Source organism: Vespa velutina, chromosome 10 (genome assembly GCF_912470025.1).
Source record: "Vespa velutina chromosome 10, iVesVel2.1, whole genome shotgun sequence".
Taxonomy (NCBI): Eukaryota; Metazoa; Arthropoda; class Insecta; order Hymenoptera; family Vespidae; genus Vespa; species Vespa velutina.
The window spans coordinates 6,831,794-6,858,521 of NC_062197.1; the positions used below are offsets into that span (position 1 = coordinate 6,831,794).

Sequence of the window (26,728 nt, forward strand, 5' to 3'; positions counted from 1 at the left end):
ATTATTATTATTATTATTATTATTATTATTATTATTATTATTACCATCGTCAAAGTGAATAATATTATGTAAAAATGTTCTGTTCGATTTAAAGTCTATATGCTAATCCTTTCAGTCGGAGGCACACGCAAACGTGCGTTTGATCCTATGTACATTTTGGTACGCTTTAAAACCTGTCAGATTGAATGAAGAAGAGAATATAAAAAAAAATAAAGAAAAAGAGAGAGAAAGAGAGAGAGAGAGAGAGAGAGAGAGAGAGAGAGAGAGAAATAACATCATATAATAAAATTGGTCTCATTATCGACGAAGCGATAAAAGGGGACGTATCGTTTCATACGACGTAAACAGCGTCCTTGCACACGGATATCCTTGCCTCCTGTAGGATTCTCAGCCTTGGTCCCAAGGGTATTCCCATTTTTTGTAATCTCTCTTCGCTCAAGTAGGGCAACTCCACCATACCGACCTTCTCCTTCTCGAAGGCACTCGCGTATTTCTGTGAAGCAGGAAAACCAGTTCGTATCGAATTTAATGAGTTCATTGGAATTCCTCCAAGTTGTTTTTTTTCTTCTTCTTCTATTTCTCTTTTTTTTTCATTTTTTTCTGTTTTTTTTTTTTTTTTTTTTTATCATCATTTACCAACCTCATACCCAAGTTCCCTGAGGAAGAGTCTGATAAGGGGTGGTTCCGTTCCGAAAAACTTGGTCAGTTTTTTCACCCTCGATGGATTGGACAGAGCCGGTAATTCGGAATCCTTTATCAATGGCTGCGACTGCGATCTCACCATCGCCATGCTCGTTTGGGTTCGAAGTGCCGCGATTTCCCCCCTTATGTTCTCCATTTCCTGCGAAAACCTGGTAGTAGTGGAGTCTTGCGACAGTCGCTTCGATTCCCGTTACAATTTTCGCGTTCTCGCTCACCTGCATCATCATGTGCTGGGTTCTCATTTCCGAGCTGAGATGTGCCACCGAACGTGCCAACGTCACCACGTGAGACTCCAACAGTTGAAATCTTTTGTTGATACTCTGAAATAAAAAGGGAATAAATTCAATCAAAGTTAATCCATCTCACATGTATTATTATTATTATTTTTATTATTATTATTATTATTATTATTATTATTATTATTATTATTATTATTATTATTATTATTATTATTGTTGTTGTTGTTGTTGTTGTATTTCATTGACTCCTTGCTAACCTTGATGTCTTTGGCTTTTTTCATACGATCGTCGATCATATGCGATCTGCGTTTATCGTGATGTCTCGTGACTGGTCTAGAAGATACAGATGACGTTGGTAATGAAGAAACGGAACCGTAACTGGTCAGACCTCTCGTCTTTCGTCTCTTCTTCACGCTACCACCTAACAGTTTCAATACCTATAAAGAACGAATCGTAAAAATTCAAGAAGAAGTTTGTTTAATTAACGATTCATATATTGTAAATGGACAATTACCTCGCTGTACATATTTTCCAGACCCTCCAATTGCTTCCTGATCGTTCTGGCGTCGTTGGTACTAAGATCGGAATCACTGCGGTCCAGCATCGAATCCAAATCGAGTCCGGTCGTTGTAGATGTCAGATCAGCAACTTCCCAGTCAAAAACTAACGTAAGTTATATGCCGATATGTCTTTTTTATTAATCATACAAAATTTCTTTTGTTTTTCTGTTTCGTTTCTTTTTGTTTTATTTTTATTATCATTTTTATTTATTTATTTATTTTTGTTTTGTTTTGTTTTTGTTTCTATTTCGTTTTTTTCTCTGGAAACAAACATGCATAATAATCCATCAACTTACGATGAGAGAACTTTTTATTCGAATCCTTTTTCGATGTTGAAGCACCGCGATGTTTTGAGCTGCTTAGGAATCCTCTCTTCTCCATTGCTTTGCCATAATCACCGTAACTCGGCTTGGAACCATAAGGCAAGCTGAAAAAGATATTAATACTCGATCGATTATATCCTTTTAACGCTCACCGCGAAGTAAAGGGCCTGATTCGATCTAAACTTTACGGTTAAAAAAAAAAAAAATTCGAAGGTGATCCGACGCAATGACCGGAAGTAGCATCGTCGTTTATAGGAAGAAGGGATCCGTTTGAAGTCATGTTACCTCGCCGAGTATCGATTTCTTGGCGTCCGTGGGCTTTCATGGGGTGACAGAGGCGGTAAAGGCGGTGTCACGGACGATACACTTTCGGATAGAGTCGAGTGTGCCATTGCTGGAACGTCTCTTGGTTCTAAAATGCTTCTCAATTCGGATTCCACTATATCGACCCACTCTGAGTCTTGCGCTGTTATTAAGTAGGACAGAAAATATAATTTCTATAATCTACTTTCGTTTTAATGAAGATTATCTTCATTTTTTTCATTTATGAATCAGGCTAATAAAGTTATTAGCCTCTTAAAGTTCTCTTTCTATTTATTAAATAACAAAAATTTAATAATATTTTACTGAGGAAAGGAATCGTTGAAAAAAGAAAAAGAAAGAAAAAAGAATCATAAAGTATCAATATATCAAGAATAAATGTATTATAATGATTAGATATCTTTTTTTTTTTTTAATATTATCCAACAGAAAAATTGTACGAAGATAAAATACAAAGTACGAACCTTGTGTCAAATTTCGATCCTCCGGAGGTGGTCGCCTTCCACTGGAATAAACTGCAGAACCCCTTCCAGAATCGACGTTCGAAGAACTCTGACCGGCTTTATCGTAATCCGAGCCAGATCCTTGATTTTGAATCTTAAGCCGAGCGATACCCTGTTCCAGTTCATCCTTTCGACTGTCAGATTTCGTGGCAGAATCTTTTCCCGAATAGGAGGAACCAGCTTCTAGTCTCTTCGAAACATCCAACCCTAAAGTTTTCGAACTGGCTCCGATCCTTGTTGCCTCCATATCGGATTCCTTCGATATTTTACCAACTATCGAATGATTATTATCGTGTTCGGTTCTCCTCTGCAACTCCTCGATCCTCTTTTGAACTGATATATTCTCCGGCGAATCTTGACTCTCCTGTTGAATAATATTAACCCCAGAATGTTCATGATCTCTCGTCGAGGATCTTATCATTTCGTCCCTATGTATACCAAAACTAGTTTCCGGCCTATAATCCTCTTTTCTCTGGGAACCATTCCTACCAAACTCGTTTTGTCCTCGATCTTCAACGGTTATCTCGTATTTCTCCTTGTCCAATGGATCCATCGTGTGATTTTTTAGCCCATCGACCACCGGATTTCTCGATGCTTCGCTAATAGCTCGTTCCTCTTCGTAAGAGAGCTGAGGTTGAGAGGCTGCCTTCTCTATTCCCTTTGCTGAATTTCGCCTTTGGAATTCTACCTCTTGATTGGTTTCCGATTTCATGTAGACTTGTGGTACACCGTACCTAGGCCTCCCTTGAGCATAATGATAATATACCTCTTGACTGGATATCCTTAATTCTTGAGTTTGTCTAGAGGTACTTGGTAGATCGATTTGCGACCTGGACATAGCCTGTCTAGCTTGCTGATATTGTTGGTACGATACGCTGTTCGAGAAATATGCCTGTTGTTGTTGTGGTTGTGGTTGAGCATTCCTCGCACCGCCTTGTTGTTGTCCCGCCATTTGTTGTTGATGCATTTGCTGAATCAACTGACGTTGGTGCATATTCTGAGCGTGCTGTTGCGCGAATCGTGGACTTTGGTGATGATTTTGGTTCTGATGCAATAACTGTTGGGTGCTTTGGTACGGTTGACTCATGTGCTGCATTGTATTTCCTACTTGTTGTTGTTGTTGTTGTTGTTGTTGTTGTTGTTGCTGTTGTGGCTGTTGTTGTTGTTGTTGTTGCTGTTGTTGTTGTTGTTGTTGCTGTTGTTGCTGCATCGGTAATCCGTGCTGCTGTTGTTTCTGCACCGTGCTATTTTGGCCCTGTTATATATTTTTCAGAAGAATCTAATTAGATTACTTATATCTCGTGATATGAACGAAACTTCGACCATTATACCTGTCCCTGAGAAGGATTCGAATGAAGTCCTTGATGCGATTGTTGATTCGTCAATTCGACCGTCCCTTGAACGACGTAATCTCTGGCAACATTTTGCACCTGTTGACCACCTGGCGTTGATTGACCGAAAGAAGGTAGTTGTGTTTGATGGACCGTCTGTACTCCACTAACTGGAGCGTGATGGGTTACGTGAAGCTGTGCGCTCTGTCCCGGTAAGTTCGGCTGAAGTTGACCAGGTAGTGGTACGTTTTGTTGATTGCTCTGGTAACTGTACGAATGCCCGTATTGACCTAAATCATCGATATCATCGCAGATAGAACGTCTCCGATGTAACTACTCTCCGAGTACAGAACACGATCGAGGATCGAGGAAGTAACAGACAATCGGTCCAATTCTCATGCTGAAATTACAATTGTGTAACGAATATATACCACGATAAAATCCAATCCAATCGAATCACTCACGCGAGAGTTCTGTTATTTATCATGGGAGTTCGTTGCTCTGCGCATTGACCGAAGAAAAGTACGTAACGCGCGTTTCTCATTAATAAAGATGGCGCCGCTAATTATAGCAAGCTTCGCGATACGCTCGCTGTACATGCTTATTATTATTTATAATTCCACTCGGTCATCCACCGTGTCTTCGTTTTATTAATATTACTATTATTATTATTATTATTATTATTATTTTATTTTATAACTTTTTCTTTTTCTATTCGATTAATCATTTCATTTCTTTTTCTTTACTTTAATAATTATTTTTCTTTTCCTTCCTCGATCGAAGATCGTTTGTTGTTTTATCGATTCGATAAAAATCACGATCTAGTTCGTTTTACCGTAAGCGTTTTTAGGATATTGCTGCATGTTGACAGGAGGCTCTTGAGCACGAGGTTTCCCGTAAATGGCTTCTTTCTTTTTCGCTTCTTCCTCCTCGATACTCTTACTAGGTTTCCTTAACTCGTCAGCGGCGTTGTTCAAACTCGCTTCCGGTTCTGGCTCGACGTCCTTGCGATTCTGACCAAATCGACTGGATATCATGTCCTTGATCGTGTGATAGGTCCTTGACAAAGGCTTGGACTTCTCTTCGTCTATCTTTGTCGATCTTACGACCGCTCCGCTTGTGGTCGATCTAATAAGAAAGAAATTGTACGAAGATTTATTAGTTATTAGAAATTTGATCGAAAATTTTTAATCCTAGGATAACTTTCATTATCATTCGTTTAAAAATTTTAAATTATTTCTATCGTATATTAAAATCTAACTTTGTAAGTTATATAAATCAAACGCAATAAAGGTTATCCTTTTAAATTTAGGATTTTAAAATATCATTGATCGATTATTGTCAGAACAAATGGAATATTTACAATGAAGATTCTTGCGATTGATAGTTCCTCGCTTGAGCTTCTTGCCTCACCTCGTGCATTTGATTCGCCTAGAAGGGGAAAAAGAAAAATAAAAGAAAACGAATAAAAAAGATATAAATTCGAATGCGCCGATCGAACGCGCCTCGTCTCACGAGTTCTAATACGTGAGATTTCTTTTTCTCCTCCCACCCTCCCCTTCGATCCTCCCCGCCACTACCATTATTTCTTCCTACCAAAAGCAATGTCATTTCAAGTTTGAAATTTTTCCTACAAAAGTGATTCCTCGGAATCCCAGAAAATGATTCTCTTTCGAAGAGGGCAGTGGACGGCTAATGGCTCGAGGCGGCTGTAAGAGCGAAGCGCGTGTGCGCTTAAGCCACACATGGAATTTCAAAGTTGTCGGACTGAATTCTCCGGTTCTTAGGAAGGGATGCGCTTGGAATAACAACGCTTTGCCTGGTGCAAAGCGAGAGAAAAAGAAAGAAAGAAAGAAAGAAAGAAAGAAAGAAAGAGAGAGAGAGAGAGAGAGAGAACCTAGCGTGGCTCTCTCAAGCATAGGGCCCTAAAGCAACGTATCGTGCATACGGAAAAAGCTTTTCTGACTTATGACTCTCTACGGATACCCACCGTCAGGATTACGCGCATTTCAAAGATAAAAAATGATTATTTTTGCCCCCAGAGAAGAGGCCGAAAAACGTCATCCCAACGGCCATCCTTCACGAAATTCACGATCTTAACAACGTAAGTCCATCCTTCTCATCATTTCTGATATGATGATCCATAATTCTGAAGTTCCGAAGCGAGAACCCTTGAGTTTCTTTCTTTTTTTTTTTTTTTTTATTTCTCAACTTTCTCAAGTTAATCCATTTATTAATCCATCCATTCTTTTTTTTATTTTATAATTATGTAAATGTAACTACACACATACGTAGCCACGTATATGTAATTATGTCCTCAAAGAGATATGTAGATACTTTAGTTCTTTTCTTTTCTTTTTCTCTTTTTCCTTTTTTTGTTTCTCTTTTTTTTCTATTTTCTATTTCATTTTTTCTTTTTTTTTTTTTCCGAAGCACTAACCAACTAAACTAGATTCTATGTTACAATGGGTATTCACTTTTTCATATTACTATTACCATTATTATCTTTCGTAAGACCATGTTAATAACACACAGTCTAGTACTATATTATAACGCAACTGGAGAAATTTAATATAGTAGAGAGGCAGAAAGGATTGCGTTAATGAAAGGATATTGTAACATGTTCTCAGCGAGTTGGTGATAAAAATCTGAAAGAAAGCCTACATATCTCTCTTTCTCTCTCTCTCTCTCTCTCTCTCTCTATGTCTGTTTGTCTGTCTGTCTGTCCCTCTCTCTGGCTCTGTGTCTATTTCTTTCTTGTCCGCCTACAAATAAAACCATTCTCGAAGAATTAGTTTCACGTGGGTTTAACTATCGATCGTGATTTTAACAAATAGATTTTCGTACGTAAACGAATCACGGATGATTCATTAATTAAAATTGCGCTTTTCTATTATAAACAATTAATTATTCCGAAATTAGCGATTTATTCGTTCTAACAATACACGTGAAGGTGTTGGAAAGGAAAAAAAGATGATTTTTGTTAATATCTTTTCTTACCTCTTGTACCCAAGCCTGCTGCTTGATAGGAGCATCCGGTGCGATCGCTACTCTTCCGGCAGTCCTCTGTTTGTACTCGTGAAGAATTGGAATCTTTGAATTCTTGTCTCCCGATGAAAGGACCACCTCTCGTTCTATCTGCAATTAGAAATGTTTAAATTCCTCTTACTTATCATATTTCTATTTCTATTTCTATTTCTATTTTTATATTTAAAATAGAAAATCTAAATATAATATTGAATTTATCGACATTTTCCTTTTTTATTGTATGAATAAAATAAACAAGGATATGTATTCACGCGTATTTTTTTATTGTATTTAATCTATTAAATTTAATTGGATTTAACTTATTAATAAATGCAATTTTTTTCCTTATAATATTTCCTTGTATTGTATACACAATAGGTAATATTATTAACACAATATACACAGTGACGAATTTATGTACAAGCGAAGGAGATGTTTGTTTTGGACCCCATAAAACAGAGACTTTCTAATACAAAATAAATTTAACAATATAAATTTATATTATATAATATATTTCATTGAATAATCTATTGGCCAATATATAATATTTATTTCAATATTTCTGACTATAATCGTATTTAAACGATTTATTTCACACTTCGTCATTTGCATAAACAGTTGAAACGAGAAAATATATAATATGCATAATTAATTTACTTTAATGGGGTCCCCAAAATTTGTCAAGCACCTCAGGCAACTTGAAAGTTAAATCCGCCAAAATATATATATATATATATATATATATATATATATATATATATAAAATACAGTTTATATCATTGGACTAATCAAAGTCAGCATATAAATTTTATTAAAAAAGAAAACAAGGGAAAAGGAAAAAAATAAAAGAAAACAAATAATATCCATAATTTCACTAATTTCAAAGATAAAATCTGAGATCCGTTAAATCGACGAGTTCCGTAAAAGAATCTAGTATTAAAGGAAAAAAGATGGAGGGAGAGAGAGAGAGAGAGAGAGAGAGAGAGAGAGGGGGGGGAAAAGGAAAAAAGAGAAAGAAGAAGAAGAAGAAGAAGAAGAAAAAGTAAAAGGATAAATAAGCTTAACACCGAGTTTATTCTAATTAAATGACGAGAGGAAGAAACGTGCGTGCAACGAAGAGTTACAAAGTAAATTTTGAGGAGACGCCTAGCGTACGTGTGTTGTTGAATGGTGAAAGGCAGTGAATTCCAATAAAGAGAGAGAGAGTGAGAAAGAGAGAAAGAAAGAAAGAGAGAGAGAGAGAGAATGAAAAAGATAGAAAATGAGAGACAGAGAGAAAGAGAGAAAGAGAGAGAAAATAAAAAAGAGAAAATGAGAGACAGAGAGAGAAAGAGAGAGAGAGAGAGAGAGAGAGAGAGAGAGAGATTCTTCGCTCCAGGAACATGAAAACGGAAGGAACGAGATCGTCGCGACGCGTACATATTTTTGTTTTCTCATTGGCATTCGAGATCTCTCTTGACAATGTTAATGCGAGAAAAGACGAGGATGCACATGCGCTCCTTACCGAACGATTCGATCGGAAGGTACTTCTTGCTTCCATTCCCATGATACACGAGGAGTCCCTCGGAGATACATCGAGACTAACCTCGACGTATGTTCCATATACAGGGTGTTCCATTAACCGTTCTTAAGCATCAAACAAGAGTCTTACAGAATGTAGGTTAATCGATCTTTTCTAACTTATTGAACGTCGAACATTCTTAAAATATTGATAAGTATTATTCAATAAATATAAAAATGATCGTCTAAGTTAAATAGAAATAAACAATTTGAAATACATTCTGTTAGAATATAGAGACTTATTTAGATCTTTAAATCTTATATAAGAGATTTCTAATTCGAAGTAATGACGTTAGCTCGGACAGATAATATATTTTTATTTATATTTCCTTTTTTTTTTTTCTTTTTTTTTAATTTCTTTTTTCTTTTTCTCCCTCTTCCGTCAACTACTATTAATTTTATTTGAAACACGTTCTTTTTTAAGTTGACGTTAACCGAAGGTACACCCCATAGAAAGATACATCTTGTGCGTAGGTGTCACCGAACCGAGATATACTACTTCGCTTTAAAAGCACTTAACCGTACACGAACGAAAAAAGTGCGAACTCTTCTGTTTCTGAGATTATCGCATAATGGAAAATCATGTAGGAAATATGACGTTTATGGACAATTAGAATGCGAATGAGTGTACGATCTTATATGTGCGAGAATAACTTTAATTCTAATACTTTTAACTCGCTCACTCATACATTTTTATGTTACTATGAGAAGTATGTTAAAGTCCCTTCAAGTTGCGATCTCTTTCCAATGATAGAATAATCCAGGAAAGCTTTACCGTTGTCGGACGTAATTTCCATCGTAACGCGATTACTTCCATGGACGGATAAAGATCTTCTTTTTTGCGGTTGGTGCGGAATAACGCACTATGTTGCACCATTATAATTTCGACAAATACGTAGATGGGGAAGTTCCATATTTGTTTCGCGCGAGTTTCATTTCCGGAATATGAAAGATCAAGAAATCCGGGGAAACACGTTTGTTAATGCGATTACTCGAATCTCCGTAATGCGATTGAAACATACGATTTTTTTTCTTTTTTTTTTTTTTTTTTTTTTTATTTCGATAAAATATTTATACAACGTAAGGGAAATCATTTTAGAGATCATGATATTTCTTTTTATTTTTCTTTTTTTCTTTTTTTTTTTTAATTTTTTTACATTAACATGTTAAATATTGCGTAATCGTTAATGAGAAGGGCATTGAATTATGCAGATTTTATTTAATAGATTTTTTGATCTCATTTAAACGATTAAAACTATACTTTTTCAATAATATATTAAAAATTATTATGATGAATTCTATAATTTTTATCTACAAAAAGTTATGAAAGTTATCGTTAACACATCGAATGTAATTCGAATAATGCTAGTCTGAATAAATTCAATGAATTTTATGAATTTTATTATCCTTCCTTTTTTTTTCTTTTTTTCTTTAAAATTTTTTTCGTCGTATTTGAAAGATTAAAAGTTTTTTTAACAATACTAAAAAAACGTGACAATGATTTATATAATATTTTTTATTTATTTTATCTAAACTAATAATACACGCATTGATTTAAAATCTTTTAGATATAAAATTATCCAACGAACTAGAAGATTGAAAGCCTGATAAAATAACGTTGATAATTAGAACGAACGATGACAAAGAAGAAGAATTCGAGGAGAATTTAAAGAAACGATTAAAAACGTAGGAAAGTCGATGATATGTCAGACTATTCATTGATCGTGATCTTCTACTCGATTTCTTCTCGCCTTCGGGGACTCTTATAGAAAAGTGGTCTATCTGAACGGCTATCGCAACACTTCTGGCTTCCGGTAAACGGTAATAACGACCGTATGATGCCCCTCCCCCTCTCTCCTTCTCCCTTCACTACTTTGTACCAATGTAGTCCTCTCTGAGAATCTTCCCAAGAGTCTACGTACCAACATACAATGAACTACTATTTGAAGATTTCACTTGGAGTCCGGTGTCCGCGTTTAATTCGATCATTCGTACCTTTGTAGTATATATGTATGTAAGTACATATATGAGCGAATTCACGACGATGTGATATGGAAAAAAGTATTATATGTAAGTACATATATATATATATATATATATATATGAACACGTGGGATTTCTCGATTTATTTTAATTTTGCATGTGCAAATAAGTATGAACGAGTAACATACGAGAAAAAGAAAAAAAAAGAAAAAAAAATTATAATTTCTTAAGTGAAGAAAAATCTCGAGTTGTTCGGGAATGTTATATCTATCTACCTACTTGCCAACCTACGTATAGTATAATATAGTCGTGATCTTACGGTGGTTTTACGGGAGCTCTTGAAATAAAGAAAATAAAATTATCATATCGTCTCGATAATAATTTCACTTGCGGTTATCGAGGCTGGCAGTAAAATTTAGCGACACGCGGTCGAGTTTGCTCGTTTGAATATATATATATATATAAGTTTGGATATATTATATATTATATATATATATATATAAAAGAAAGGAAAAAAATAGAAGAAAAGAGAAGAAAGGATCGTAGAGAGATACGAATACGGTTGACGTCGTAGGGTATATCGTGTCGTAGGTGCTTCTCCTCATATATGCATGTAGAGACACACACATAATATATATACATACTCGTCTCCGTTCGTAAGCATGTGGAATAAATGGAGTCAGTCTCTCGTTAATTAACTTACCGCACCATCCATGACGCGTACTACCACCTATGTTACTCTTTACGTACTATCTCTCCTTCCTTCTTTTTTCCTCTTTTTTTTTTTTGTACTTTTTCTTTTCTTTCTTTAATCTTTCCTTTTTTCTTTTCCATCGAAATAAAAAAGAGTCCAAAGATCGTAAAAATTTCTCGTTGAAATTTATTTTCGTCGAGATAAGATTTCTTTATTTTTCTTTTCTTTTTTTTTTTTTTTTTTTTTTTTCCTTTTATTCCACATTAATTCTATCTCGTTTTAAAAATTGTCCTCGTCGAGATTTCACGATAATATGTTTCTAATGAGTTCTTGCGAACGAAGATTTCAATCGATACATTCATTTACAAGAAGCATACACTTACCGGAAACTTGCTACTGTGAGTCTGCAGACTGGCCGCCTGTTGAGCCTGACTCGAACTCTGTTCCTCTCCATAGAGCGGTGGCATCCTGTATTCCGGTGCAAAAGGAATTTGCCCGGAATTTCGGATCTCTGTCCCAACGTGGTTCGCGTCTCTTCTTTCTGTACCGGAAGTTGGTACTTGCGGATGTGCTAAGGCTACCGCCCGCCGTTCGTCCCACTGTAGTCCGTTCTGTTTTTTCTGATTGTTCGGCACCGGTTTCGGTGGTGGTATTGCCTTGTAAGGTCCCTCCTCATCTGCAACGACGACAAACAAGAACTCGCTTTATTTTATCTCCAATTAAATTAACGTATTCATGCCCTTTTTTTTCTTTCTCTTTTCTTTTCTTTTCTTTTCCCTTCTCTTCTTTTTTTTTTTTTTTTTATTTTTTTTTTATTATCATAATAAACTTGCGTATATTTATCGAGAAATATTTATACACCGTCGATCCATTCCATATTTTTTTCCCTACATTTTATTGCGTAACGTTTGTTTGTAAATATATATATATATATATATATATATATATATATATATATTACTTAGCATTATTATTTAGCGTTATAAAACTTTAATATTCATTGTCGCATGCAAAGAGAATATCAACGGAACACAATATATACATATGCACAGAAATATACACAGAGAGAAAGAGAGAGAAAGAGAGGGAGAGAAAGAGAGAAAAAGAGAGAGAGAGAGAGAGAGACACACACACACAGATAGACACAAATGTCATGCGCGTACACGCAAAACACATGTACCTTGATTCTGATTCTGTCGCCTAAGACGATTCTCCTGCTTTACTTTGCGAACAGTAGTGGCCATCGCGTGTTGGCTGACCATCTCTGAAGGGTGGTTTCATGAACGTACAGATCTCCTCTTCCTCCCCCCACTCTCACTCTCCTTACAAACGAATCCTTCGCACTCGCTTGAAAGCACGCGAGCTTCCCCTTATCACTTTTCGCGCCTCGTGAAAGATAGAACGAAACGATGCGTTAAAACGTACATATATTCGAACACGATTTTTCTCTAATGCTATAAGATTCGAAGGATTTAATCGATTTATTTTTTCGTTTTTTCTCTCTTCTCTTTTTCTTTTTTTTTTTTTTTTTGTTTTTTCTTTTACCGTTTTTCTGTTTTATTGAAGCGTTTTCCCTTAAAAACCGAAAGGTTCCTCAGATCGAAGAACAATGTGACCACTTCTCGAGCGTACTGAAAGAAGTCTAACTTTCCATTGAGTGAACGTCTGGTTCCGCCATTCTGACTTCACTTCCGGTATCGTCCCACCACGCCACGAGAAATCATTACGAACTGCGGAGGGAGAACGATCGAGCTGAGGAAAGAGAAAGAGTAAGAATAAGAGAAAGAGTAAGAGAAAGAAAGAGAAAGAGGGAGAGAGAGGGTGGGAGGAAGATGGACGTAGCGGAGAAAGAAAGGAGACTCGTCGAGGATGAAAAGAGGAAGGAGACATGGTGGGAGTGAGTGAGTGAGTGAGTAAGTGAGAGAGAGAGAGAGATAGAAAAAGAGAAAGAAAGAAACAGAAAGAGAGAGAGAGAGAGAGAGAGAAAGAGAGAGAGAGAGAGAATGAAAGAGAAGAGACACAGACGCCGAGATAATTTATTCCAAGTCCATACTCAGCCGGACTCCGTGGCGCGCGTCGGACGAATATCAAGCTGCCGCTACTGTCACCGGTCAGACGATCTCTCGATCCTCGATAGATCTTCTGGTACAGCAAGAAGAAGGTACTTACATATATACACTCAAACATATATATATATATATATATATATATATATATATATATATATAATGTATATATGCGCAAAAGTAAGAAAGAGAGAAAGAGAGAAAGAGAGAAAGAGAGAGAGAGAGAGAGAGAGAGAGAACGTGTGCCATCTCGCGTACTCCACTTTCTTGATCTCTTTCCAAGAAGAAGAGGACCGATCGAAGCTTCTACTTTTCTCCGTGAGTTCTTCTTGATATTCGAAGAGTCTTTATTTCGAAAATTTATCGCTTTAAATAGAATCTTACGAAATTCTATCCTTGACGCGTTTCTCTCGACGGTGTAATATTGAATATCTTTTTCTTTCTTCTGGCTTTTTCTTCTTTCTCTCTTTTATTTTTTTTTTTCTTCCTTTTTTTTCTTCTTTTTCTTTTTTTTTTTTCTTTCTTTCTTTCTTTCTTTCTTTCCTGGAAGAAAGGAAGGGAAAAGCCAGAGGATCATGTTAGAAGAAATTTGAATATGTTTAGAATTAATTCAACGAGCCAGATAAGAATAACTCGTTCAAAGTTAAACAACTTTTATCGAAGTTTCTAATTGGGTTTTAATTAATTTTATTTGCAAGTGTCTCGTTTAAATTGAATAAAATGGAAATCAAATTATGTGGATATAAAAGGGAAAAATCTTGTATTAGATTTGATTTGATTAAACGTAAGAGATATTCAATCGGAGACAACTCAAAGAAGAATTCAAATAATGATATACTCAACGAATAATGAATTCTAATGGAATATAAATTCAAATTAGATTACTAATCGATTATTATAGAATCTTAAGAAGACGAGAAAGGATTGAACAGATGAGTAGTGGTTAGGTTGGGAGGGGTGAAAATTATTCTTTTCCTTTTTTGCACAAACTCGATCGCGAGAAGGAACACGAAACATGATAACGATGCTTCCGTCCGATAAGATATCAATGAACAATGGTACATAAAACGCAGAATGGCCGTTAACGAAGGCCAACGTTCTTCAAGAAAACGAGAGAGAGAGAGAGAGAAAGAGAGAGAAAGAAAAAGAAAAAAGACAGAGAAAGAGAAGGAAAGAAAGAGAGAGAGAGAGAGAGAGAGAAGAAAATAGGAAGCCATCGGCCTGCAACGAAGAAATCCTTCGCTCTTTTCCTATTTTCTCCCGCTCTCGTACCTCTTTTCCACGAGACTCGTTTCGCGCTTCTCTCCCGTCTTTATTTCTCTCTTTTTCTCTCTCGTGTTCACCTGTGTAACACGCTCAAGCACGAGTACACGCGCCAAGGAGAGGGGAATCACGCATGGTTGAATCGTTTAAACGGCTCCTACCTTTCGAGTCGTTCTAGCTCTTATGTTAGAGTTTTACTACGTTCTCTACCTATAGGGTTGAATATGTGGATCACTGTAGAAGTCTTTCTCTCTTTCTTTTTTTTTTCTCTTTCTTTCTTTCTTTCTTTCTTTCTTTCTTTATCGATCAAGCTTACTCCAACGTATTTTCTCACGACACACGACTCGTATGTCGTCATCTTCCTCTCTTTTTCTCTTTCTTTCCCCATTGCTTCGTATTCGAAGGAACCCTTCGAAAGAGTGGACGACACTTGTGTCTTCCGTTTCTCTCTCTCTCTCTCTCTCTCTCTTTCTCTCTCTTTTCTTGTTTTCGCTCCCTTTCCTTCTCTTTCTTTCTCCCCATTTGTCAGTGTACCTCGAACTTAAGGACTTTGTCACAGGATGTGGAAACGTTCTAAATCTTGGCCTTCCTGTTTTCTCCATGACCTTGAATAAAATTTCTCTCGATATATTCCAAAGATATTTCTATTTCCGTCTACCTTATACCCTTGTATTTTTTTCCGGAAAATATTATACTTCTTCGTCATTTTTTCTCGTAGAAGACATCGAGGTTATGACGGTTTTATCTCCTTTCCCTTTCTCATTTTTTCATATAAAAAAAAAAGAAAAGAAAAAAAAAGAAAAAATAAATAAATAAAAAAAGAAAAAATAAAAGAAATACAGGAAAAAAAAAATGATCATCATATTCCGAAACGATTCCTCCAAAGGGAAGAAATGAGAATTTTTCCCCTTAACTTTTCCCTTAGCTTTTTAAATTACGACTCGTTCGGATAACAGCCTTTTCCGTATCGCGAAATAACAAGCTGGCATGACGATATCGATCGCATATTCTAGCCGTAAGCAGGCGCAATAGAAATCGCAATCGTAATCGCAATCGCAATCGCTCGTCTTTCGATGATTTGTTATTTCTTTTCTAGTGTCATCTATTCGATTCGCGATCTCGACTAAATTTTACCAATCGATTGAAGAAACTACTGCTTATCCTTGTCTCTCTCTCTCTCTCTCTTTTTCTCTCTTCAATACTCGGACTCGACGGAGCTGCGAGCAATTTCTTTCCTTCTTTCATTTTTATCTTCTTTATTCTTTTTTATCTCTTTTTTTTATAATCATTTTCTTTTCTTTTCTTTCTTTTTCTTTTTTTTTTCTTTCTTGTCTTTTACTTTATCATCTCATTGAATGGGATATAAAATAAAAGAGAGAGAGAGAGAAAGAGAAAGAAATGAACGAAGAGATAAAATGCAATAAAGTATTTGTAAAAAGTCGTATTTCGTAGCTACTCGCCATTAAATAATCACGTAGTATAGAATCGTAACCCCGTATCGCTACGTTCTTACTCTCTCGCGATTGATGCTTTTGCAGACACGATTATATTAGTACATACTGTGTATATAACTTGACATACTAAACGTGTGTGCGTACTCACGAACGGTCAATGTGATGTTCACCAATATCAGTTGAAAGAAAGAGAGAAGGAGGGAGAGGGAGAGAGAGAGAGAGAGAGAGAGAGTGGGAGAGAGAGATAGAAAGAACGTGAGAGTTTCGGTGTGAACCGAGCTTTCTCCTTCGAATCCAACGCGTGACGTTGTTCGCCTCTGGGCAACACCTGAATAGCCAATTTTTTTCTCGTGATCATGGTAAATTCATCGCGTTCACTCGTCTCTTCTTAACACCGACGACGATTTTTCGATTTTTCGTAACGTAATTTGAATAAAAAGAAAAAAAAAAGAGGAGAAAAAAAAAGAAGAAAAAAAAGAGAGAAGAAAAAAGAAGAGAAAAGAAGGAAAAAAGAGAAAGAAAAAAAAGTAAGGAGAAAAATGGAATTCTCACGATATTTCGATATAACGATATATATATATATATATATATATATATATATATATATATATATATATACATACACATATAGATATTATTATTATTATATATATATATATATACATATTGATTCTCAAGATCGAGATGTACATTAGACAGGTATGTTGTTATGTTTCTTTGCGGTAAGTAATGCTCGTGTAACACCGTCTTGTGGTTAGTAGGAAAACACTTTCGCGCGATTCTTCGATTGGAGTATCACGACAACATCGGTGGATCTTGATCTTGGAGATAAGTTTAACAACGGGGAGTCGAAGGCTTGTTGACGGTTTTTTAAATATCTCTCCCGTCGACTTTTGACCGATATTATTATTAAAATGATAGCTAGTGTTAAAAAAAAAGCATAAGAGAGAAAAAGAAAAAAAAGTAGAAGGGATAAAAAAGAAACAAGAAAATTGAGAAAATCGAATCGATTCAAAAAATAATGCGATTCGAAAAAGTCTCTGAAATCTTAATTAAATAAATGTAATATCATATTTTTCTTTTCTTTTTTTTTTTTTTTTTTTTTTTATTTATATTACAAAAAATATTCTCTCGTTACGATCATTTTTCCTATGAATTTCCTATGTATTTACCCCCGTAAATTATATTCACACATATATACTGTATATACATTATACATTATTAATATATTAATAATAGTATAAATACATTTATCCATAAATTTTTTTTCTAAACAATCGATTAAAAGCTGCTCATTGGCCATCATTAAATGTCAAATCGAAACAATAAATGTGAAATTGTAAAAAGACGAAAGATATAAATAAGAAAAGAAAAACAGGCGATTGATATTGAAATCAAAGATTTTCTCGATCAGTTTAACGCGCTTCGAGTAGCTCATTGCCGGCTCATCTCTTCGTCGTCTCACTTCCGTTTTTATTTTGCTCCTATTTCGTACGACGTACGTTCCTTCTCCCTCTCTCTTTTTCTCTCTCGCTTTCTGTCCTTCTTTCTCTCTCATTTTATCCTGCAGGTTCTCTCCTCTCAACTCGTCGTCTTTCCCTCCTCTCATCTCGTTTTTCTTTTTCTCCGTGCGCTACAAACGGCCTTTGAATAGCGTCTAGTTTTTGCCGAACAACTAGTTTCACCGAGGGTTTTCATTCTACGCTATCGACGTAGCCAAGCGTCCTTCGTCTCTTTCTCGCATCGAGAAGCGCCGTGAGAATGAATTCTTTCTTTTAAAATGAATTATACTACAAGCCATTACATGATTTCTTTAAAAAAAGAAGAGAAAAAAAAAAAAGAAAAAAGAACTACTTTCAAGGAAACGATTTTTAGTCCATTCAATTTTCTTCTTCTTCTTCTTTTTTTTTTTTTGTTTTGTTTATCACCTTTGTTTTGTTACTTCGTTGGTTATTTATTTAAGAAAAAACTTAAGAGAAGATCTTCGTCGGATTTCGAAAGATAATATCTGAAAGAATTGAAATTTGTAAAATTAATAAAAGATAGAAATTATTTTTCGAAGATAAAGAAATATTTATTTGTACATTGGAAATTTTCTCGTAGTATTACGACATATTGTTTTCAGATATGAACGTACGTATATCTAATGCCTGCCTAGATCCGATCGAAATTACAGCCACGCTACGATCCAACGCGTAGGAGGAGGACGCGGAGAGAAGCGTGACACGGAAATCGAATGAAATGCACCGTTAAAAGCCGTCACGTAAATAAACCTCTTTTAAGTCGATATGGAATTTTCGAGCTCGGCTATGATATTTTCATACTCATTAATCTGCTTCGCGCACACTACGAGAAAGAGAGAGAGAGAGAGAGAGAGAGAGAGAGAGAGAGAGAGAGAGAGGAATCTATAATCGTTGATGCGTTTACAAATGGTTGCCATTTATACTCTAAAAATACGAATAGCTTGTTGAGAAATTTCGTACTACGTTAATATAATTGCTTATGTGTAAATATATCATAGATAAGTGCTAATAATTTTACAAATGACCAAAAGGAAATATCTATGAATACAATTTTATACGGATATATTTTTATGTAGTACATATAAGTACATATACACATATTCTTAAATATTTCCACATTACTAAAATGTTATTTTCCTAATACAATTTTCAATAATAAATATTGTATTGTTTAATATTAATATGTATTTACAATAAAAATATATAATTCTCGTAATAATATATGGATTTAATATATGTATATATTTATTTATTTATTTATTTATTTATATGTATATATAAATATATTAATATATATATATATATACATATATAAATATATTTTAATATGAATTAATTAATATTTTAATATAAATCAATTATATTATTAGTTTTAATATTTAGTATATTTTTAGTATTAAACAAGAAACTCTTAAAAAAGAAATATATGAATATATATTAATATACATAAAGTATATATAAGTTATATTATACTATATTACTTATGACTTAGGCTATAATAAATTATTTATATCGACATACGTTTTAAATGTCTTAAATTCGCCAAATTCGGAATTTAACGAATCAAAAGATAAATTTTATTCCATCTTTCTCGATATAGTAAAGCACGATGATTCTGTCAATTCATTTTGCTTTTTCATTTTTTTTTTTTTTTGCAAAATAACTCCATAAGTCTTATCATTGTTCCGCGTTCATCCATGACCGAGTTTGCGAGAACATAACAGATGGAATATGAATTCAAAGCGTTCGATATGTTCTATGGAAATGACGATAGAAACGTTAGAGTGACTAGTACACGTTTAGTCGAAATAAAACGACGAAGTTATAACAACGTTTCCGAGTATCAAAAGATTTTATCAGAGAAGACGATCGAAAAGAATTTCTTTTATTTCCTTTATGTCTTCTTTTTCTTTTTATCGTTTACTCATTTTTTATTCAAATTAAAATACCCTCGACATAAAGAATTTTTTCGATACATACGAAATTTTTTTTCTATTAAATCTATCTAACGATTAAATAGTTCTTTTTTTTCCTTCTCTTTTTTATTACCTCTCCCTTCTTTCACCCCCTCCTCTTTCTCTCTCTCTCTCTCTATCTCTTTTTTCTTCTTATCTTTTCCTTCCTCGAAAACAGGTTTTCATTCTCGTCCTATCTCTATAAAGAAAAAAAAAAAAAATCTGAACGAACTCGATCCACTTTTCCGATCATAACTGCTCTGATATACACACTAGATTTAACGAGTACTCTTCTTTGCATTAATCCTTTAGGCTCTATTTCGTTCTTTCATTCATTTATCGATTTGTAATCTGTAAAATAGAGCTTGTATACAGTCGATGATATATTTAAAATCAGAAAATACGCATGAATATAAAATGATTTCATTGCGTATAATTGATGAATTTAAAAAAAATAAAAAAAAAAAAAAAAAGAAAAAAAAAAGAAAAGAATAATTAGAATCAGAAGAAAAACAACAAGAAGAAGAGAAGTAGGAAAAGCAAAATTTATTCTATACCTATATATTAAATTTATACTCGTAAAATGAATGAATACATTCTTACATTAATGAAGTTTAATGAATCATTGAATATAAGAATAAACGTTTGTCAACAGATTATACCTATTCTATGTCAATGATCAAATGATATTCATTTCAAGATTGATAGTAAGATTAACGATCAACATGTGCAATAATCCCATTCGTTTCTTCGTAATGCTCGCATTCTCTCGTCACTCCACTCGACCGTGTTTACTCGAATGCTTCTTCGGGAAGGTTGCAGCAGAGTTCTTCGAGCACGACACCGTGAAACGATTTCTTGAGTTAAAAAGAGAAAAAGAAGGAGAGGAAAGAGAGAGAGAAGACTATCTCGCACAATGACATGCGTCTTCAACGGTACGAACATCTGCTGCCTGCGTTTGTCTCGCGTTTCTTCGTATATCGTAGCTTAGAATCTAACTGTACAGGTTTACGCCAAGACTTCGATCTGTTCTCGCTAAGTCCATTTTTATGATTTATTCGTGTGACCCAACGATCTTCGAAAAGAATATATATATATATATATATATATATATATATATATATATATTATTATTAATTACAAAAGAATTTATATAAAGATATAAATATGATTTTATATTATAATTTAATATTAATTAGCATTTAAAATGTATTCTCTGTTTTCCTTTAAAATTAAAATTGATCAGCATACGATTGGCCAATAAATAATGACGAAATTTTGTCACTCGTAATATAATATAATAATTTATTACATTACACACGTAATATAATATAATAATTTATTTTTATATATATTTAAATTAATTATAAATAATATTGTAGAATAATACAATATTATATTATTGAATAGACCATTAAATAATGGACAGAATTTTCAATATCGTTTATTTAACAAACAAACAATACTGTTTGTTTTATAATAATGTATAATAGATGATGTTTATACATATCTCAATAGATAACAGGCTAGTATAGTTTTACTGATAATTATATATTATTTTTATATTCGTTCTTTCTTTTTTTATATTATTATAAATCGTTTTTTTTTTGTTTTTCTTTAAAATGAAGATGATCGTCATAAATATCTTTCTCATAATAACCATTATAATAATTAATTTGATAATTACAATATTAATTATTATCGTCGAACGTTCGATCGATCTCGCGTTCAAGTTGTTAAACGAGTTTGATATCTCAATAAAGAAAAAAAAAAAAAAGAAGAAAAAAAGAAAAAATGAAAAAAGGAAAGAACTGTTTTATCAATATCGTAGATAAATCCACGATAGAAAGAAAGGTACTTATCTAAATTGAGATTCACGATAAAATGAAACGATCGTTGGTAGGTCTGGTCCTTGAAGAGAAATTATTTCGAGACGTTCTAGATATTGTCAGAGCTTCGAATCGAATGTTATCCGTTCGTTTTTCGTCGTACATTTATAACTTCTTAGAACAAAGTAACATTTAAATCCGTGAAAATGTTTTTCATTACAAGGTCGGACTCTCCTATCGCTCATCTCGAAGAAAGAAAGAGAATAAACAGGAAAAGAGAGAGAGAGAGAGAGAGAGAGAGAGAGAGAGAGAGAGAAAGAAAGAGAAGACTTTAAAGAGAGAGAGATAAAAACAAAGAGAGAGAGAGAGAGAGAGAGAGAGAGAGAGAAAAGATTTTAAAGAGAGAGATAAAAACAAAGAGAGATAGATAGATAGAAATAGAGATGGAGATATTAAAAGAAGCTTCGCGTAAACATTCGTTCGAATTTAATAGCCGTTGAGAATTCAGGAACGAAGAAAGAAAATATATAGAAGGAAGAAAGTAAGGAATACAGTAACGAGAAGTGTAAAGTGAATTTCTCACTTTGCTTTCGAAGATGTCGTCGAAGCTCGTTTAGCAACTCGTTTAAGTATCGTTCTAACGTCTTCGCTACGCGTAATAAAATGAAGTTGTAACAGGACGAGTCCTTCCTCTCTTTCTTTCTCTTTCTTTCTCTCTCTCTCTCTCTCTCTCTTTCTCTGTCTCTCTCTCTCTCTCTCTCTTTCACGTGTACACACACAAATATAAACACACATGCACACGTGCACATATTCGTTCGTTCAGATATATTCAGTTTTATCGAAGTTTCGCAAAACAATTAACTCTCCGGCAATTAGCCACCGTTGAAACTCGCGTCGACGAATCTAATTAACGCAGCAACGAATCGAAGCTAGAAACTCGAATGAATTGACGTAGCAAACATTTAGGTAGGTAGAACAAACGAAGCAAATGACTAAATCCTATGTCGTACGATCGATATTTTCATTTCTAAGAAGATCGCCATAATTTCGCGATAAACAATTCCGTCAATATATATATATATATATATATTTATGTACATATATATATAAGGATTAAATACAATAGTAGTCTGATGATCGACATAGAAATGCGTCTATTCCGCTCCGTAAAACTGGTTTCCCCATTTACCCCAACTTCTCCATCCCGCGCTGTGCTATTTCTCATCTGAGGACGGTTTCCCTTGACAGGAAATCGAGGAATTTCTGCGTTCCCTTAATAACAAAGGGCAGATAGAATTTCTAGACGTTGCTAGACAATCCATACGCGATCTTATTGCCGCTCAAAGGATTTCCTTTCTTTCTTTTTTTTTTTTTTTACTCTTCGTTGAGATTTCATTCAGTTTAATTAGCATTGACCATCTTCGAGCGTGACACTAATAACAAGCAAACGTATACTTATAATCTGTGTGCATGTATGTGTCTGTGCGTGCGTATGTCTATATGCATGCACGTATATATGTGCGTTTATGTATATTTTGTTCACCTTCAATCTTCTTAGTTTTAAAATCCATCATCACGTATGCAACTCTTTTCTCATAGGAAGTCCACCAGGGAGTTCATAATCTTCCTAACTGTTTTTTCTTCTCTTCTATGCCAGAGATTCAAAGATAATGAACATTTTTAGTCGGAGAAATTGCCTAAGGGCTGCTAGAGAATTCGACGACGTGGAAAGAGGAAGAATATAAAAGAGTAAAAGAAAATTACATCTAATACTTGGTATAAAATCTTCGTCTCATTTCCTGTTTCTAGCAACACTAATCGTCGGACATTAGACGATGCAACGTATTTGAAAACATTTTTATCATCTCCTATCGACCAAAATTTTAAGCAGCATCCAATCGTCAACATCGTCGTTCTTGTCGTCATCGTCGTCCTCGTTGTCGTGGTCGTCGTCGTCGTCGTCATCGTCGTCGTCGTCATCGTCGTCCTTGTCGTCGTCGTTTCTTACGAAAGTTTTCTCGAGGCTTCCGATTTTTCGATGCGAAAAACTTGGCCAAGCGCCTCTTGCTATACAGAATTCGATATAACTTAAGTAGATCGATTTGAAAAGTGGGTTATCTACGATCTAACATGGTCGCATCTCTACGGCCCCTTAGATATAACTGTATAGTTACTTTATTTCTCGACATGATTCAATTCCCTTGCGTTCCAGTACGCCGAATAAAATCGCGATTGTTTGAAAATAACTAAATCGATGTCTAGAGTCTCTATCTACAATCTCTCTCTCCCTCTCTCTCTCTCTCTCTCTCTCTCTCTCTCTCTCTCTCTCTCTCTCTCTCTCTCTCTCTCTCTCTCTCTCTCTCTTAAATTAATCATATCGAAATATAATCCGAAACATTTTAAATCGAATCCATAAAAATTTACTCGTGTTATAAAATTTTTCTAATATTTGATTAATATAAACAATACAAATGATTATAGAAATGATTATGATCGTTAAATAAAATTATATATTACAAAAAATATAAAAATAATTATGATCGATATTTCTGTTCTATCCCACATGTCTCTTTGTTTTGTTTTCGTTTTTATAATACACACATACAAACACACACATATATACACTATACATACGATGAATTATTTCGATCAGATTTGCCTAATTAAAAAGACATTCGATCGGCAAAACATCAATGTGTTATGAAACAAGCATCGATTCGGAAAGTTGCATAATCAATAAATCTAACGTTGATTCATTCTACTGATTTTTACGTAATCATCTTACGTTCGTCTCGCTACGTGTCGACGATAACGCTCTTAACCGTTATAATTCTTTTTAACGAGAATCGCCTCATTCTCGGCGCGTGGCTCAATTAACTAACTCCAGTTGATGGGATAATCGAGAATGAACGATGTCATCTCTCTCTCTCTCTCTCTCTCTCTCTCTCTCTCTCTCTCTCTCTCTCTCTCTCTCTCTCTCTCTCTCTCTCTCTATCTCCGTCTCTATCTCTTTCTTTTTCTCTTTCTTTCTCTCTCTCTCTTTCTCTATCTTCCTCTATCTCCCTCTATCTCTTTTTGTCTCTATGGATCTGAAACTTTAAATTCGCAGTAAGAAGAAGAAAAAAAAGATGATGATGATGATGATGATGAAGAAGAAGAAATGGTAGCCAGGTTATTGCACTTGAGAACGACTCGAGTGAAAAAACGAGGTAAATTGTTGTACGTTTAATTGAGTTACGATTCATGTACTTTGTACGACCTTTATAACTATAAACTCTTACGAGGTACTTTTATTAACATTGAAAGGAGTTTTCCGACGACTAGGAGTTCGCGTAATGAGAATGGAGATTATCATTCTTACGCGCTCATGAAAAATCTGTTAAACGTACAATCTCCTCTCCTCCTTTACCCCTCCAACTCCTTTCCCTCTTGAATTTTCTATGCCATGAGAAAATAGTAGAAAATAGGTTTTCTTCATTTCGAGAATACTTAGGTACCGATGGATGTAATATAAATTAACGAGACCGGTTTCATCTTTTAACTGTGCCTTCCTTTTATATGCAAAGTCGTGCAAGAGAAATATCAAACATGTTTCTTCTTCTTCTTTATCTTCTTTTCCTTCTTCTTCTTTTTCCTCTTTTTTTTTCCTCGTTCTCTTTTCTTCTTTTCCTTTTATAAACTTTCTTACTTCCGTTGACTTGTTTTAGGAAATACATATACTTTCTCAAGTTTTATAGAATAACCCGTTTTCAAATAGACTTTCTACTTTCTTTCTTTCTTTCCTTTTTTCTGCGATGATAAACGAAAAATAAAAAACAGAATATATATATATATATATATATATATATATATATATATATATATATAAAAATGAAAGAGACGAGGGAACAGTCGAGCATTTACCATTTCGCATGGTTCTATCGGAACACGCTCGGTCATCTCGAGAGGAAGACAATATTACCCTCGAGAACATTGTCCTATACGTATACGTATACATTCATACATACATACATATATATATATATATCCACGTACACACATACATATATACGAGCATAGGACGAAGCAGCACGTTATACGAAGGTATGTTGCGCACATGTTCGTTCGTAGCCGTTGCCGCGCGCCAGAGTTCATTCTCTTACGCTGATTCACCTGCTCTTAGAATTCTCCTCGGCTCTAATGCGATGTGATTTCGCTTCGAATCCTTGCTGAATTTCACACGAGCGGAGGAGAGTAGTGGGTGGGGTAGGTAGGAGAGGAGGGAAGTGGACGGTGAGGGGGGTAGGGAAGTCTCAATAAATCGCGAAGCATGACGTAAGATAAGATACTATCTAAATAATCATTTTTCAATAGTATCAATTATTTTATTTTGTTTTATATCTTTAAAAAGGACGTTTGTTTTATACATGAGGAAAGTAATTCGATAAAAAAAAATCAAAGGGAAAATAATTAAAGAAATAATACAAAATTATTTTTTAACTTACCTCTCGGCTATCCTACGACGAGCACGTAGGGATTAACATGTTTGGACGTTGTCGATGATTCAAGTCGATCCGTTTCACGGAGAAAAAGATAGATTGATAAATAGATAGATTGAGAGAGGAAGAGAGAGAGATAGAGACAGAGAAAGAGAGAGAGAAAGAGAGAGAGAGAGAGAGAGAGAGGGAAAGAGGAAGAGAAAATGAAAGTAGGAACACTTCGGAGTCTCACACAGAAATATTGAAATTCCCGATAAAGTTCCGTCGAAACACTGACACGAGAGTTTCTTTCTCTTTTCTTCACACGAGACACCGCACGATCCAGCGAAATCGAGTCGCGCTCATATTCAATCCTCGCAAAATTTTCCTTCAACACCAATAATCGTGGTCGTTAACTCTTCTTCCTCTTCCTTCCTTTCCTCTCACTCCGATTTATTATACGTGAAATTCTTCCTCGTTATTTTGATTTCGTCGATCAGTCGAAAAATATCTTCATCCGATCGAAAGTTTTTGTTTTCTCGAGACGTGATAACAGAGAACAAGGTAGACAGACAGAGAAAAAGAAAGAGCGAGAGAGAGAGAAAGAGAACGAAAGAGAACGAAACAGAGAGAGATAGATAGATAGAGAAAGAGAGAGAGAAAAAGAGAGAGAGAGAGAGAGAGAGAAGAAAATAGAGAGAAGCACAAATTAAAAAGAAAAAAAAAACAAGGAGACAGTGAGAGAGAAACAGATGAAATAAAAGGGAATGAATGAACGTTGAGGAAGTACAGAGAGAGAGGAAGAGAAGAGGACGCGCACCGCACTCGCGGGGACCGACGCAGCACTCAGCGGCGAAGGTGCTTCAGGTGAGACGCCAGGTGGGTGTCGCACGATGGAAGGCAGCCGGCCTCCTCTCCTTTTCCTGCCCCACCTGACG

The 26,728-nt window shown here is 34.8% G+C and overlaps 1 protein-coding gene across 7 annotated transcripts; it reads right to left on the reverse strand.

The window, feature by feature from the left end:
* LOC124952050 (putative mediator of RNA polymerase II transcription subunit 12) lies at nt 1–26,728 on the reverse strand. Of its 7 annotated transcripts, none has more exons than XM_047501354.1 (15): nt 25,818–26,719; nt 12,424–12,995; nt 11,627–11,919; nt 6,980–7,117; nt 5,343–5,410; nt 4,815–5,107; nt 3,980–4,269; nt 2,610–3,903; nt 2,110–2,290; nt 1,798–1,928; nt 1,456–1,604; nt 1,199–1,378; nt 918–1,022; nt 648–841; nt 2–493 (listed from the first exon to the last, which is right to left on the reverse strand). In XM_047501354.1, the coding sequence occupies exons 2-15, from the start codon at nt 12,503–12,505 to the stop codon at nt 436–438; spliced, it is 3,456 nt and encodes a 1,151-aa protein (XP_047357310.1). In that variant the 5' UTR covers nt 12,506–12,995; nt 25,818–26,719; the 3' UTR covers nt 2–435. The 7 variants fall into 7 exon arrangements, with proteins under 7 accessions (XP_047357312.1, XP_047357311.1, XP_047357313.1 ...); XM_047501353.1 differs by having other exon boundaries at nt 4–493; nt 641–841; nt 25,818–26,717; XM_047501356.1 differs by having other exon boundaries at nt 1–493; nt 648–1,022; nt 12,789–12,995; nt 25,818–26,720.